At 37.0% G+C, this 15983-nt stretch overlaps 1 protein-coding gene across 3 annotated transcripts; it reads right to left on the reverse strand.

Annotated features, from left to right (window-relative positions):
• Positions 1–994: 994 nt before the first annotated feature.
• Positions 995–15583, reverse strand: LOC113934342 (protein NipSnap homolog 3A). Of its 3 annotated transcripts, XR_003523635.2 has the most exons (7): positions 15205–15583; positions 11469–11679; positions 9317–9475; positions 7668–7817; positions 3222–3303; positions 1948–2034; positions 1841–1855 (listed from the first exon to the last, which is right to left on the reverse strand). XR_003523635.2 is itself a non-coding variant. In XM_027615138.2 (6 exons), the coding sequence occupies exons 1-6, from the start codon at positions 15262–15264 to the stop codon at positions 1779–1781; spliced, it is 744 nt and encodes a 247-aa protein (XP_027470939.1). In that variant the 5' UTR covers positions 15265–15492; the 3' UTR covers positions 995–1778. The 3 variants fall into 3 exon arrangements, 2 of the variants coding, with proteins under 2 accessions (XP_027470939.1, XP_027470940.1); XM_027615138.2 differs by lacking the exon at positions 3222–3303 and having other exon boundaries at positions 995–1855; positions 15205–15492; XM_027615139.2 differs by lacking the exon at positions 1841–1855 and having other exon boundaries at positions 1938–2034.
• Between the last annotated feature and the right edge of the window lie 400 nt (positions 15584–15983).

Below are 15983 nucleotides of genomic sequence, written 5' to 3' on the forward strand. Positions count from 1 at the left end.
TGTGCGTTTATGTGTGTGTGTGTGTGTGTGTGTCCTCCTTGATTGTGTTCTCAACTGCATCAGTGACTCCTCAGATCCTCACTGACTTTCTCTCTCCAGGAAGAGCATGTGTCCATCTGTGTTATCTTTGAAATGTGCTTCATCTCAGCCAGCTTTGTTGTGTTCCTATTCCAGGAGTGGGTCAGTGAAGGGAAGCACATGCAGTTCATCAGCAGAGTGTAGACTGTCATGTACTGGCTCTCCAGTTTTGTGTGGGATATGGTAAGAACACCCATCTGTTGCTGCTTTCTAAATCTCCATCAGGGCTACGGATTAGATGAAAGAGCCCCTGTCTCTTCTAAGTGTTCTAGCTAATCTAAAGATGAATAAAAAAGGGAAAGGCAGAAGCAGCTGTGTATTTTCATGACACAGAGCTGATTTTATGCCAGAGAGAAAATCTGTCTACACTGACTGCAAATAACACCACTGTCACCTAATTTGCTAAGTGACAACTTTTCAAAGAAACACTGAGGTAGAAGACTCTTAGTCAAAACTCAAAACCTCTCTGATAGGTTTTTACCTCCAGAGTTATGATGTTCTTTGCCTTACTAGGAAAACTTATTTGTCCTTTGAATTCTTGAGGACCAGATAAGTGAGAGGTGAATATGCTTCCTGTTTTTCAGTTTTCCCTCAGATAGCTAATAATTTACTATGTTGTATTTGCAATATATATTAGAAACATAAAATCATATAGCTATAAATATAGACTACCCTAAGAGCTTGTAAGTACCAAATCTAGTTTAAGAACGCTGAGGTACTCAACTAAAATGAAAATTTTTTTGTAGGAAAATCCTAGTACATCTGTGCCAGTACTAAAGAAATTCTCCTTGTGGGGTTATTAGCATGCTATTTACTTGAAGTAACTTAATACTTACCATAAAGACAGTATATTTATTACTGTCTCATTACCTTATAGTAACACAATAGTTCCAGGTAAGAGGATACAAATATAAAACACAATAAAAAGAATCAGAATGTATCTGTAGGCTTTTATTAGGGCAAACATTTCCATAACCATAAATGTCTCATTATCACAGATAGATTGTACCAAGTATCTTTGTTAAATAGTAATCCAAAGTGAAGTAAAAGTTAGTAAAATAAATTGTAAATGAAGACATTTCAGCATATAAACCAATCAGTCTTCAACAGTTTTTAATATGAGGATCTAATAACATTATTTTCCACATAAGTAATTATTAATGTAAAAACCAAAATTAATAGAGATGATACAGATGATACTGTACTTTTCCATAATAAACATGTTTAATATTTTTATGAATCCCATTTAGTATTACAAAATAAACTTTACTGGACAAAAACTTTTAAAATTTCAGAAAAATAGACATGAAAAGTTTGACAATGTATATAAATAGTTTAGAAATATTATCATAGGCATGGAAATGTGACAATTATTTCAACATAAGGAAATGCTATAAAAGCAGAGGGTTGTCAAAACAGTACAAGAGATATTCTGAAACAAATGAAAAATCAAGATCTTGTAGGAATGACAACAATTTTTAATGTATGACAAATACTGAAATGCCAAAGGGAAAATGAACAGAACTATTTCCTTGTGGTGGTGACAGTGGACAGAGACAGCTTTTAAAAATGCAAAGGACATAGCAAATTAACTTACCACCTCCTTCATATAAAAATGAGAATCTCTTGGGAGAGTTTAAGTACCATTAGCAGACACATCTTATAGCAGTTAATGCAATGCTTCGTATTTCAATGGAAAACTATTTCAATGGTGAAAATGACATAGGAATCAGAAGCATATTCTTCTGAGACTCAAGGAAGTTAACACTTTCCCGAACTGGAAAAAAACATTTCATAAGAAGGCATATAAAGTTATTGACTGAATCAAATTTGTGGTTCGAATACTTCATGCCTAGTGAAATAGCTTACCAGCTGCCACAACCCTGGGATCCTCATGAGACTGATGTCTCCCAGCAGCACGACTGTCTGCACTCTCATTCCACCAAAGAACATGAACTGCAGAAATAAACCAAAAACAGCGTCTAAAGACTATGGCGTTACTACAAGTAAGAAATACAGAAGAATTAATCAGAAACATTAAGTCTTGTTCTTTAGATCAAAATAGTGGATATCAAAAAGGTAAAATTAAGTATGTTTAGTAATAAGATTTCAGAGGGGGTCAGAGATTCGGGAGAGAAATTTATAAATTAATCAAACTGGTTTTATAGATGAAGAAACAGAAGGCTGGAAAGGGCAAGTAAATAACACACTAAACACAATTAATCTATAATGAGGCTTCATGACTTTCTAATACATTTTATTTTATTTAAAAAAGGAAGATTATAAAAGAATTGTGTTTACTACTGAAAATCTTGAAGATACGAAGAAGCAAATTAAAAGTAGCATAATTTTAACCACCTCGGGAGAACCTCTATTGACATTTAGCACATTTCCTTTAAACAAATGAGTAAAATCAAATTAGGGTCATACTATATATTACACTTACCAGATTTTTAAAAATCGACAATGCATATTTCCCATGGCAGTAACTTTAATTTTTAATGGCTACGGGAATTCCTCCCTATAGATATAAGAACTTTTTATCCAAGCCCCTGACCGATTAGATTAATATTGTAATATTTTTTTGAAATAGGGAATAAATGTTTTTGTGCATATTTTACAAATTTTTAATAATTCCGATGTAAGATATGTTAGCTGTATAGGAAAATGTGGATAAAAAGAGAAAAGAGGAGTCATTTCTATACCACGTAGAAAAAAGGCCACTTTTATATTTGCTGTATCTCTTTCCATGTTTATGTGTATATATATGTGTTTTTATGAATATATATTTATACACACATAAACATGTAAGTTTATGGTTATATAAATACATGATGTAGATACATATATTTTTTCTGGATAGTCTGCATATTACATAAAAATATTTCTTTATTGTAAATAATACTGAGAGAAACCTCATTAGAGCAGTGTCTACATATACATCTATAATAGTAACAAAGCTGATGACAACTACTACTAATATTTACTGGGTGTTGATTATGTGCCAGACCTGGTTTTAAGCATTTTGCATATATTAACTCATTTAGTCTATTCAGTCTTCATAATAATTTTAGGTGGTAGATTATTAGTATTATCATTTTATGGATGAGGAAACTAAGGCACAGTGAGGTTAAGTAACTTACCCAGGGTCACAAAGTTATAAGTGGTGAAGCTGGGATTCAAACCCAGGCAGTCTGGATCTGAATATTTTCTTAATATAAATTCCTAAAATTTAAATTGAGAGAACCAAAGAGTTTATCATATATATATATATATATATACATATACATATATATACATATACATATACATATATATATATCTCCACACTTACAAATATACAGTGTATATGTTATACACTGTCCTCCAGATACGAAGTACTGATTTATACTCAGCATATTACCATTCTTCTAGTACACTAAGAATGGATTAAGATTAAAAAGTGTGTGTACACACACATTTTCTTCTCTTTAAGATTTATTTTAGCACACACGTGCATGAATAGAGGGAAGGGCAGAGGGTGAGGGAGAGAGAGAATCTCAAGCAGACTCCCCGCTGAGTGTGCACCCCAGTGCAGGGCTTAATCTCATGACTCATGAGATCAAAACCTGAGCTGAAATCATAAGTTGGACACCTAACCGACTGAGCCACACAGGTGCCCCAAGATTACACTGTGTGTATACACATTTTCAATAATTTTTTCTTGCAAAAGTTATACATGTCCTTTATAGTAAATCAGAAACTTAAAAAACCTTTAATCTCATTATTTAAATATGGCTATATATTTTATGTCATTTCCAAATTTCCTTCTTGTATAACTAAACCCACCTACATATCCGTGCATATTTCCTTAATATTAGCAAAAATAATTTAAAAAATTAAGGCTTTTTGCCCAGGGCAGCCCCAGACTGGCCTCCTAACAACACAGGAACCAAACCCTGCCCACAACTAGCAAAAAGCACCATTGCAGGCAACTGGACTGAAGGCAAATGTGGTTCAGTCACAATAGTAAGGTGTATGCAACACACATAGGAGACACTGTGGAAGGGCCAGGTTCTGGTGAACAGGAGACACTGCACTGCACTACATGACAGAGCACTACATGAGCTCTTCTTCATAAGGCCATTACTTGCCTAACACATAGAAGCAGACACAGAGAGTTAGAAAAAATGAAGACACAGAAGAATATGTCCCAAATGAATCAACAGGACAAAATCCAGCAGAACAAAATGAAACAGAGATAAGCAATATACCTGATAGAGAATTTAAAGTAATGATCATAAATATATTCACTGGACTTGAGAAAAGAGTGGAGGATCTCAGTGAGACCCTCAAAAGAGATGGAAAATATAAAAAAGGACCAGTGAGAGATGAAGAACTCTGTAAGTGAAATTAAAAAATACAGGGAATATATAGTAGATTAGAGGAAGCAGAAGAATGGAGCAGTGAGCTGGACGACTGTAATGGAAAGCAATCAAGCTGAACAGGAGAAAGAGAAAAGATTAATTAAAAAAATGAGAATAGGTTAAGGGAACTCAGTGACACCATCAAGTGTAGTAACATTCACATTACAGGGATCCCAGAGAAAAGAGAGAAAAGGGGCAGCAAATTTATTTGAAGAAATAATAGCTGGAAACTCTGGAGAAGGAAACAAATCCAATTCAGGAGGCACAGAGAGTCCCCAACAAAATCATCCCAAAGAGGTCCAAAATATATAAAAAACCTATATAACTCAACACCCCAAAAAACAAATAATCCAATTAAAAAATGGGCAGAAGACATGAATAGACATGAATTTCTCCAAACAAGGCATACAGATGGCCAACAGACACATGAAAAGATGCTCAAAATCACTCATCATCATCAAAACAAATCTAAACCACAATGAGATATCACCTCACATCTGTTAGAATGGCTAAAATAAAAAACACAAGAAACAACTAGTGTTGGTAAGGATGTGGGAAAAAAGGAACCCTCGTGTGCCACTGGTGGGAATGCACACTGGTGCAGCCACAGTGGAAAACAGTATGGAGGTTCCTCAAAAAATTAAAATAGAATTACCATAGGATCCAGTAATTATACTACTGGATATTTACCTGAAGAATATGAAAACATGAATTTGAAAAGATATATGCACCCCTGTGTTTACTGCAACATTAATTATAGTAGTCAAGATATGGAAGCAACCCAAGTTCCATTGATAGAGGAATGGATAAAGTAGTTGTGGGTGTGTGTGCGCGCATGTGTGTGTAGTGGAATATTACTCAGCCATAAAAAAGAAATCTTGCCACTTGCAACATATGGATGGATATAATGCTAAATGAAATAAGTCAATCAGGGAAAGACAAATACCACATGATTTCATTCATAATGGAATTTAAGAAACCAAACAAAGAAAAAAAAAAACCCTGACTCTTAAATATAGAGAACCGTTGGTTGCCAGTGGGAAGGTGGGTGGAAGGGTGGGTGAAATAGGTGAAGGGAATTAAGAGTACACTTATGATGAGTACTGAGTAATGTATAGAATTGTTGAAGCACTATACTGTACACCTGAAATTAATTAAACACTGTGTTACTTATACTGAAATTAAAAAAATAAATGAAAAATTTAAAAAAATGTCAAATACAAACAGAGAAGCCTTTTTATTTATATTGCCAATTTTTTTGAGGGAAGATGAAGCACATATGAACCCTACTCATTTTTCTCTGACCTATCTAATATTGTATCTATATAATGTATCCTTATTAGGTAAAAACTGGCATCTCATTATTGTTTTAATCTGAATCTTCTTTAATATATTTTTGGTAGTCATCTGTGTCTACCTTTGTAGAAGTATGTATGTATGTATTTATTTTTTGCTTTTTGATTTCATTCAAGGTATTTTGAGAGGCACAAAGCTTGAGCTTTGTATAATAAAATCATTCTTTTATAATAAAATTATTTTTTCCCCTCAGTTTCTTCATGGCTTAGAAATATTGTTTCCATACACATTGTTAAATAAATTCATCTGTATTTTGTTTTAGTAATTGTATGAATTCAGTTTTCTAATTGAAATCCATAATCCAGGGGTGCCTGGATGGCTCAGTTGTTAAGCGTCTGCCTTCAGCTCAGGTATGATCCCAGGGTCCTGGGATTAAGCCCCGCATCAGGCTCCCTGCTTAGCGGGAAGCCTGCTTCTCCCTCTCCCACTTCCCCTGCTTGTGTTCCCTCTCTTGCTGTGTCTCTCTTTGTCAAATAAATAAATAAAATCTTAAAAAAAAAAAAGAAATCCATAGTCCATCTTGATTTTATTTTAGCATATGGTGTGAGATAGGCATCTACAATTTTTTTCTCCTCTTCATATATTTTCCAATTTGAATATACATCTATAACATGTATATTAGTAGAAGTTGACTTTCTGAGCAATGATTAGCTCAGTTTGGGATATGTCCAGTGGACATAAAGTGGAGAAGATGAAGAGGCAACCGGATATTACAAGTCTTTCAAATATTCATTAGCTATTCTTAGTCATTTATCCTTTCAGATAAATTTTACAAATATTTTTCAGAGTTTGCCACAAGAAAACTCTCTGAAATTCTGATTGGAATATCTTTCAACTTAAAAAAATTAAATATTCCAAATAGATATTTTATTAAATAAATTGATAAACCATTATTCTTTTTCTTTGGGCTTGTCCATGTTTTTAATATTTATAACAATTACATATTACTTTTTTACCCATGAACAATCTTTCTACCCCAAGTAATGTTATTTAAAAAAAAAAAAAATCACAGGGGCACCTGAGTGGTGCAGTCAGTTAAGTACCCGACTCTCGGTTTTGGCTCAGGCTTGACCTCAGGGTCTTGAGATTGTGCCTTCTTGGGCTCCACACTCAGTGTGGAGTCTGCTTAAGATCCTCTCTCCCTCTGCTCCTCCCCACCGCTCTCTCTCTTGCATACATGTGCTCTCCTCTCTCAAAATAAACTTTTAAAAAGAATTACAAGAAGCACAAACTTCCAGTTACAAGATAAATAAGTTTTGGGGATGTAATATACAACATGAAGACTACAGTTAACAATTCTATATTGTATATTTGAAAGCTGAAAGAGAGTAGATCTTAAAACTTATCATAAGGAGAAATAATTTGTAACTGTGAGGTGATGGCTGTTTAACTAAACTTATTGTGGTGATCACCTTACAACATATAAATAAATCATTATGTTGTATACCCTAAACTTATATGTCAATTATAGCTCAATAAAACTGTGAAAAAAGGAAAAAAAATCATTAAAAGTACATTCAGAGGAAAATAAGGTGATGAAAGAAATAGGTGACTTTTTCAGGTTCCTTCCAGTATTTACAAGTTTATCATTTTGATATATCAGGGAAATGAACAGTTCAGTATTTAAAAAAAACTTTATAAGGTGAATAACATTCTAAATAAGATGTAAAACAGGTTTGCTCAACCCTTAAAATTACAAAGCTAAAACTTGGGCAATAAAAAGCAAAATAAACCCCATAATGAGAACAGAGACAAACTGACAAAAAGAACTTAATGTGGATCACCCATATATTTTGCAATTTCATAAGAAGAAATGGACAACTGTACCTCTGTTGAGCACTCCATATTCTGCATGGAACACTCCAACGAGTTTTGTGTAGCCTCGATTGATATGAGTATGAACTGCCCTTTTAAATGGATCACCCCACAGAGCTGGCCCACCAGGTTTCATTTGAAAAGTAGCTAGTTCATAGATTCCTAGAATGGGGAGAAAAATAATTATTTTATAGAACACATTCAAGAAATTTCCAATCATGTTTAGTTTGGTTCCAGTGGAAGGGTAACTACATATGTAGATTTTGAGGATCATACCCATATACATGTTAACATGTTAGACATATTTACTAATAATTTGCATTGTTTTTCTTTGCTTTTATGTTTAGAAAGTCCTTGTCCTAGTTTAAGGGTCAGTTGTTAAACTTATCATACAGAACAGACAAAAATGGATGGACTCTACAGTTAATATATTATCTATTTTTAATCTATAAAATTTGTCAATAAAAGAATTTATAATGTAATAGTATTTTTTAGTTGCCTGAGTCTATACTTTTATAAAAGAAATGAATAAGGTATTTCCAGTCTCTTATAGTTCCATTCTGTTTACCAATTTCTACTAACTTATCTCTCTATATAATTTCCCCTCTAAGATTCCATATCCAACAGGAACAGCAAGCAAATAATGAACCTGAGGTGACTGTCTCTGAGTTCTGAGGAAAAAAATAATTCTAAAGGAGAAGGTTTTATTATTCCTAAATATCCATGTAATTACTTGAAAAGCATTTTACCTTCTGCATGGAAGTAGAGGCTAGGTGAAGAGAAGGAAACCAGGGGACAAGTAGATTTAGAAAGTAAAAGAAAAACATGCAAAAGTTACCGAAGAATCATGAATAACATAGAGGAAAAGAACTAAGATTTGATACTTTGAGAAGCCAACTAGTTCATTTAGTTAGTGCTGAAAGCTGAGGGGGAGCTAAGAGGATAAGTTTCTAAGTAAGATTTTTCAAATCTCTTATAATCTAAAATGCACTACGAAGTTGGGAATAATGGGGGAAATAAAACATTTAAATTAGTTTATGCTTTTGCTAATCTGACCTTTGTTTAAAACTGGATTGAGGTAATTTCTTTAAGTCAGCAAGAAGTAAAATCAGCAAGAAGACAAATCTTTAGGAATTACTTTCAAACTGAGAAATAAGAAAGAGGAAGACATGAAAGTTAGACTACAGTAATGCGGCTCGGCAGTTCCAGTTAATTCATTCCCCTAGTCAATTTTATAAGCAAATATATACTTAAGATTTAAGATTAGTTGTAGTTTATGGAAAAACTTTTATATTTAAAAGTTTATATTATTTTCAAATTATGACAAAGTATCACATACTATCCCTCACCTACCCACAGATGTGTTCTCTGCTCTGAAGGCCCAACTTCTCAACCTTTACTGACCATGTCAACTTTTTCTATAATATAGCTAAGCTTTAAGAATCAATAAGATACCAATAAGGAAAAACACTTCATTATTCAATGGTCATTTTTTTTAAAGATAAGCTAAGAGCACCAATTTATTTTTATCTGAACAATCAACAGATGTTCCTATATTAAACAAAGATTAACTTCTTTGCCAGTAGAACTTGAGTTTTTATAGCTTAAAATCTTTAATTTTTTCTCTATCAGAATTCAGTGACTAAGAGGGGACGACTTGCCTTCTTTTGGAGGCTTTTCTAGTTTGCACCACGGTACCAGATAAGTAATCTCACTCTCCTGTTTATCAATAAGAGCCAAATTTGGAATGAGGTACTGTTCTTGCCATTCCTTATCTTTGGCCAATGCTTTCCGAACTTCAGTTCGATGAGCAAAATTATCTATGGGAAAAGAAAGAGCAAGAAAACCAAAAATTATTGATTTAAAATCACCTGTACTTTTTCTGGGTTTCATTCAATCCACCAAGCGTTCATCAAGGGCACAGGACACCGTATTATATCACTGGAGATAACATATAGATGTGACATCAGTCCCCAAGTTTTTCATGGCCTGAAAGGGCAGTAGAAATGTCAAAAACTAATGATAATGTCATACAGTGGGCTTTATAGGCTCCACCACTTAATAGGCAGTCGTGTGACTTAGGTTAAGTTATTAAATCTTTCTGTGCCTACTTCTTAACTCTGTAAAATGGGGATAATGATATAATGTCTCCCTCTAGGGTTGTTAAGATTAAATGAATTAGTACACAACAGTTTTTGGCACCTCGTTAGAACTCAATATACATTAACTATTCTTATTAATTTAATTGAGGCATTTAAATTATAGCAGCAGTTTAGAGTATTTTTCTGTGGTGGTGGTGGTGGTGGGTGATCAGGTCAAGATATACCTTGAATTACATTTAACGTGAGTGAAATTAAGATGCACTTTGACAGCTGCTGCTTTGAACTAACAGCTTCCAGAGAAATAGTGCTAATTCTCTGTCATCCCTTCTTTTTTTTTATTTATTTTTAAAAAATATTTGACAGAGAGGTAGAGAACACAAGTAGGCAGAGTGGCAGGCAGAGGGAGAGGGAGAAGCAGGCTCTCCGCTGAGCAGGGAGCTGGACGTGGGGCTCGATCCCAAGACCCCAGGATCATGACCTGAGCCGAAGGCAGCCGCTTAGCCAACTAAGCCACCCTGGTGCCCGTCATCCCTTCTTTTTACTCAGTACTATTTCTCTTCTCTTTGTTTCCCAAACAAGTACATATATTTGCTAACATATGGGCCCAGTACTACATTTAACTATTAGGGCCTCGCAAGACGAACGGTAAAATAGTTTTCTATGGCTTATGCTGAGGATAAGGAATAACATCTATCTTAGAGCTTAAGTAAGTTTTATCAGGACTGTACTAGCAGTTTTGTTTTTTTCTTTTTTTAACTGGGATATGATTCAACTGGCGGTGCATTAAAGCATAAGTTGTGTTTTTATGGGGTTTGTTCTACTACAGTTGGGAAAACCTCTAGACTATGGACATGCTAAGTACAGAATGAGCACTTTTCATGTTATTTTATGATTATTAACTTTGGACACTGAGGACCAGATACTAAATGAAATTATTAAAGGTTTTTGGATATCATGATGTGTACTACAGTCGACTTCAGAAAGATTAAACAATGGAGTAACAAACATTCTGGGGATTCCAGGAACCATACTCCTTCCTCTACTAAACCAGGGATTGATCAGCTTCAATATGGAAAGAACTCTAATTCCTTTTCCTTTACTTCCCTAAACTAGTGTCATGAGAGTGAATTCCTTGAAACTCTGGGGGTACAGAAATAAAACAAAAGTGGTCCGAAACCTGACAGATTTATTATATCTTACAGAAGGGTGAGGGCTTCGAAGTTTACTATCATCTCCTATTAACTTCTATTTCACTAAAGCCTCTAGAGATTTGAATGATGTCTGTTAGAACACTGATATCGAGCTATAGCTTCAATAAAAAAAAAAAAATTCTACTCCTCTTTTATCATCTTAAGCCACTTGGGTTCTTGCAATCACTGCTTTAAATTTTTCATAAACCATCTTTACAATAAGCTATTCTTAACTTTTCCTAAGAATTAAGTGTGGTTCATAATTTTATGACTTGAAATCTGAGATGCCATTTTCTCACTATCACATTCTCATATGCTAATAAACGTTTCCAGCAATGGGTTACTACAGGTATACCACTGGGAGGCATAATCCCTGAATTTTTTTGGTATTGCTATTTAAAGGTTTTACTTCACCTGTATGTATTTATAGTAATGTAGATCCAAGAACTAAGTCACTAAGTCGTGGGTAACATCTAACAGAATGAAAATCTGTACTGAATACTTAAGCTGATGACTCATACCATACTTCCAAATATGAAACACTTTATTCATTCTGCCTCCAAATTCTACACTCCAGTATCCAACCAATTCAGAGTGAGCTGTCCGAAGATGAATGTTTTTCTTAGTATTTTCCAGGAACTCATTCATCTTTGAGGGCTTAAGATAATAGGTACGAAATTCATAGAGTGTTCCATCGTATTGTCTGGGGCCTGTAGCAAAAGATGAGCACACCTAAAGAAAGATAAGGCAAATTTAAATATTTTGGGAAAGTAGGGTTTATAATATCATGTTACAACCAAATCTGAGTCTGAAAACAAGGGACACTCAGTAGACTCACAATCTGTACTCTGTGGTCCTTTCTCCACAGATAATTTGTTTAGAGAGGTATCAGTAAAGAAAACTACTTTTAAGTATTCCAAATATATAGCTACTATGTCCTTGTAGGTAGTCTACCTCTAGTTGCTTTTTCATGAGAAGTTTCTTCTAAGAAGCCACTGGGGCAATTTCTTTACCCAAAAACTACAATTAGGATCCTAATAAGTTTTGCAAATAGTTTAAATATCCCTTATTTAGTCAATAGTGTATGTATGTGTTAGAGTTAAACATTAAAAACAATTTTATAAAATATATAGTATTTTGGCTAGCACAATGGAAATGTGTTTACTAGCAGAAAATTCTTTTCTTTTCTTCCTTTCCTCTTTCCCTCCCTCCCTTCCTTCCTTCCTTTTTAGGTTCTTAAAACAATGGAAATTGCTGGTCAGGTCAAAGTATTTCCCAAATTCAATGAAGTAAACCATTGGTCAAAAAATAGGATAGAGGGGCACCTGGGTGGCTTAGTTGGTTAAGCGCCGAGTTCTTGATTGCCACTGAGATTATGATCTAGGGTTGTGAGATCCCTGCCTCCAGCTCTGTGCTGAGCATGGAGCCTGCTTAACATTCCCTCTCCCTTTCCCTCTGCCCCTCCCCACTGTGCTCTCTCTCTCTTAAAAAAATAAAAATAGGATAGAAATCTAACTAATGTAATAGGAAACTATGACCTATCCAATTGCATTGTAATGTAGTCATAGGATGTATAAAGCTAGAAAAAGGAAAAAAAAGTCAATGAGTCACAATTGTCTTGAGTCAGTATGTTTTTTTTTTAATTTTTTAAAAAAGACTTTATTTTTCCATTTATTTGAGAGAGAGTGCACATGAGCCAGGGGTGGGGGTGGGGGTGGAGAGGAACAGAGGGAGAGGGACAAGCAGACCTGTGCTAAGGGCGGGAGCCAGAGGTGGGGTTAGATCCCAGGACCCTGAGATCCTGACCTGAGTTGAAACCAAGAGTTGGGACACTTTAGCCACCTGAGCCACCCAGGTACTCCTGAGTCATTATGTTTTTAATTATAGATGCAGTCTGAAGAAGGGCATTTAACCCACCCAGTTATACCATGTTAATGGAAATACTTTTTAAGAACCATTAGTTCCTTTTGTAATAGTCATATGTTCACTATGTAAATTTCTAATTTGGGTCTCTGAGTGAACTGAACTTTCAGTGGGAAATGCTTTGCCAGGAATTATCCTGTGTATATATGTTTATATGTGTAAATGTACACACAGATATATGTATATAAACACAGACACACTCATATGGTATTCTAGTTTACAAATCCATCTTACATAAGTTTGATTAGCATGTGCATATTTCCTAAACCTGATTACACCCAGCATAATCTATTATAACAGTTTTCATACCTATAAAGCTATGGATGAATTTTGGGCTTATGCTGACTACCTGCTCCAACAATCAAAAGCAGTATGCTTCTTGCTCTGACATATATTTTTTTTTACAAAGCAGAATAGTATATGTATTTTACTTGTGTATAAGACTGAATTATAATCATCTATCTTGAGCTCATTCCATTCATGTCTATGATGAGTTATATTCTTATTGTCTGATTGACATTTGCCATCAAAAACAATTGCAGCCCCTATGTTTGGCAAACATTCTTTTTTGTGCCATTATACTACTCTAATAACAAAATGCTATGCAAATGAAAACTGCCTAATATTTATAGCTTAAAAATATTATAAGTAAAATATAAATGTATCAAAAATAGGCCAATGGGGTACTTGTGACAATTGCTTTTAAGTTGTTTTTCAGGGAATTTGTATTTGGGGAACAAAATAAGTGATCACAGGCACACATTTTTATTACCTTTTGCAGAAGAGTATAATAGGAAAGCTCAGGGAGAGGTTAACAGCAATGAAGCAATAAGATGTGTACGTGTGTGGAAAGGGGTAGGTGATTTTTGTTGAGGGACACCAAAACTATGCAACCACAATACAGGACTAGTACGCTAGGGAAGGAAACATGAGTGCTTTAGGCTCCCTAATCTCCAAAGAAAGGCTCATTTTCCTTGGCACTGACTTCCAATTCCAATGAGTCACAATTGTCTTGAGTTACTATGCTTTTTAAATTTTTTTTAAAGATTTTATTTATTTATTTGAGAGAGCGAATGAGAGAGAGCGAGAGCGAGCATGGGGGGGGAGGGTCAGAGGGAGAAGCAGACTCCCCGCTGAGCAGGGAGCCCGATGTGGGACTTGATCCGGGGACTCCTGGATCATGACCTGAGCCGAAGGCAGTCGCTTAACCAACTGAGCCACCCAGGTGCCCTTTTTTTTTTTAATTTTTAAAAAAGATTTTATTTATCCATTTATGTGAGAGAGAGAGAGAGAGAGTGCACATGAGCCAGGGGTGGGGGTGGGGGTGGGGAGGAGCAGAGGGAGAGGGACAAGCAGACTCTGTGCTAAGGGCGGGAGCCAGAGGTGGGGTTAGATCCCAGGACCCTGAGAATATAACTCATCATTGGAATTTTTTCCAATTAGAACAACTGGCTGACATTTAATAATCAAAGTTCAGAGTAAAGTTGTAAGGAATAACTCTTGGCCCTGCCCCAGTAGAGTGTCAATCAGGAAAGATTAAGACTGGATTGCTAATCTTGGGTTAATGGGTCATCGCTGGTTCCTCAGTCTTCAGCAGAGTCAGTCTGTAGAGTAGGTTCATCCCCTTTCTCTTATACCCTTCGAGAAAAGTACAAGCCTCAATATCAAAGGAAAAATTCTGTAGATTCACAGAATAGGCCAAATCCCGACAGTTAAGGCTGAATCACAAAAATCTACTGTGTGCTTTTCTCATCTAAGGTTAAGTGAGGTTACCATCCTGTTTGCTACGAGCTTCCTGGCCCTGCCTGGCTCGGCCACCGCCCGCACGAGGCAGTCGGCCGCTGGGCAGGATGCTCCACCACTGGCACCCTGGCCCTCCTCTTCAAGGTTCTCTGCAAAACGCTCAGAAGTTGTGTACGTTTTATTTAAACGGGGGAGGCCTGTTCTTTCGCCAACGGCTGGTTGACCTATTTCTCTTCTACCTTCTGTCTGGAGGGTACGATGGCTTGTCAAAGGACAAAATTAATAGGAACGTTCGACCAGCAAGCACCAGGCACTGGCCCCAACGTAGCAAACGCAGCAGCTGGAGCGAACTGCGCCCCGCTTCCTCCCTCGCGTCCTGGAATGCCCCGCCTCCGGGCCTGGGACCGCCACTATAACTTCCGCGGCGGCTCCATCCCGCAAGCTGCACGGGCGAACGGCCTGCGCGCACGCGCGGCACTCGCAAGTCTGGGCGAGCAAATCGGGTAGCGCATGCGCGGGGCGACGAGCTCCCAGCTGACGCCCGCTCCCCTCCCCCAAGGCACGGTTTGGGCGCGTCTCCGCGGCGGGTACCTGAGGCGCAAGCTTCCGCGCAGCCAGAGCCCTAGTCAGGCCGCTTCGGAGGACGAGCATGGCGGGGCTTCGAGCGCTGGGAAGGCCAGCCAGCCGGTACTCTTTCTTAGATTCCCCCTGTTAGGGCTTACCCGCCTGGAAAAGAGCAGCGACTGGACTACGGGCGGACGCAGGCTGGGGCGGGACTCCGCGGCGTGGGCTCCGCCTCTGGTGCCGGGAGGCGTGGCGGCACCGCCCCGACTGCTCGCGTTCCCCGGGGCCCCGCGCCCGGCGCGTTTGGGCGGCACGTGCGCTTTGGTCCTCCGTTTGTTTCCTCAGACGTGCTTACCCAACGTCAGAGGGGACGTTAGGATTGGCTGAAGGCGGGGATCGTTCCTGTGCCACCTTTCTGAGCCCATCACCTCGTCTCCATGCGCAGTCGCGCAACAGTTCTTAAGAGTTCGTGTGCAGAATGCGAGTGTGTTTGTCCTTTGCGAAGGGAGTATGATGCGTGCACGCGTAATGCTGTGCATTTAAAATCGTGGAGGTTTTTGCCCTGGTTAATCGTTAGTCGGGGTGATTTACATAAAGACCAGGAGCCTTCACTTTTCCTCATGAAGTGCATCCTCTTTCCCTAATCGCCACCCCAGCATGGCCTCCTAAGGCTTCTAATAATTTATATTGTATTTCTCAGGAGCTCAGAGGAATGAGGGCGCTGAACCAGACGTGAAAAAAGTAAAAGTTAAACATACACTGTTTAAAACTAGATAATTCTGTAAACCTTAAAAGCAAAACAGCTG

The sequence above is a fragment of the Zalophus californianus genome, chromosome 13, assembly GCF_009762305.2.
Source record: "Zalophus californianus isolate mZalCal1 chromosome 13, mZalCal1.pri.v2, whole genome shotgun sequence".
NCBI classification, from domain to species: domain Eukaryota; kingdom Metazoa; phylum Chordata; class Mammalia; order Carnivora; family Otariidae; genus Zalophus; species Zalophus californianus.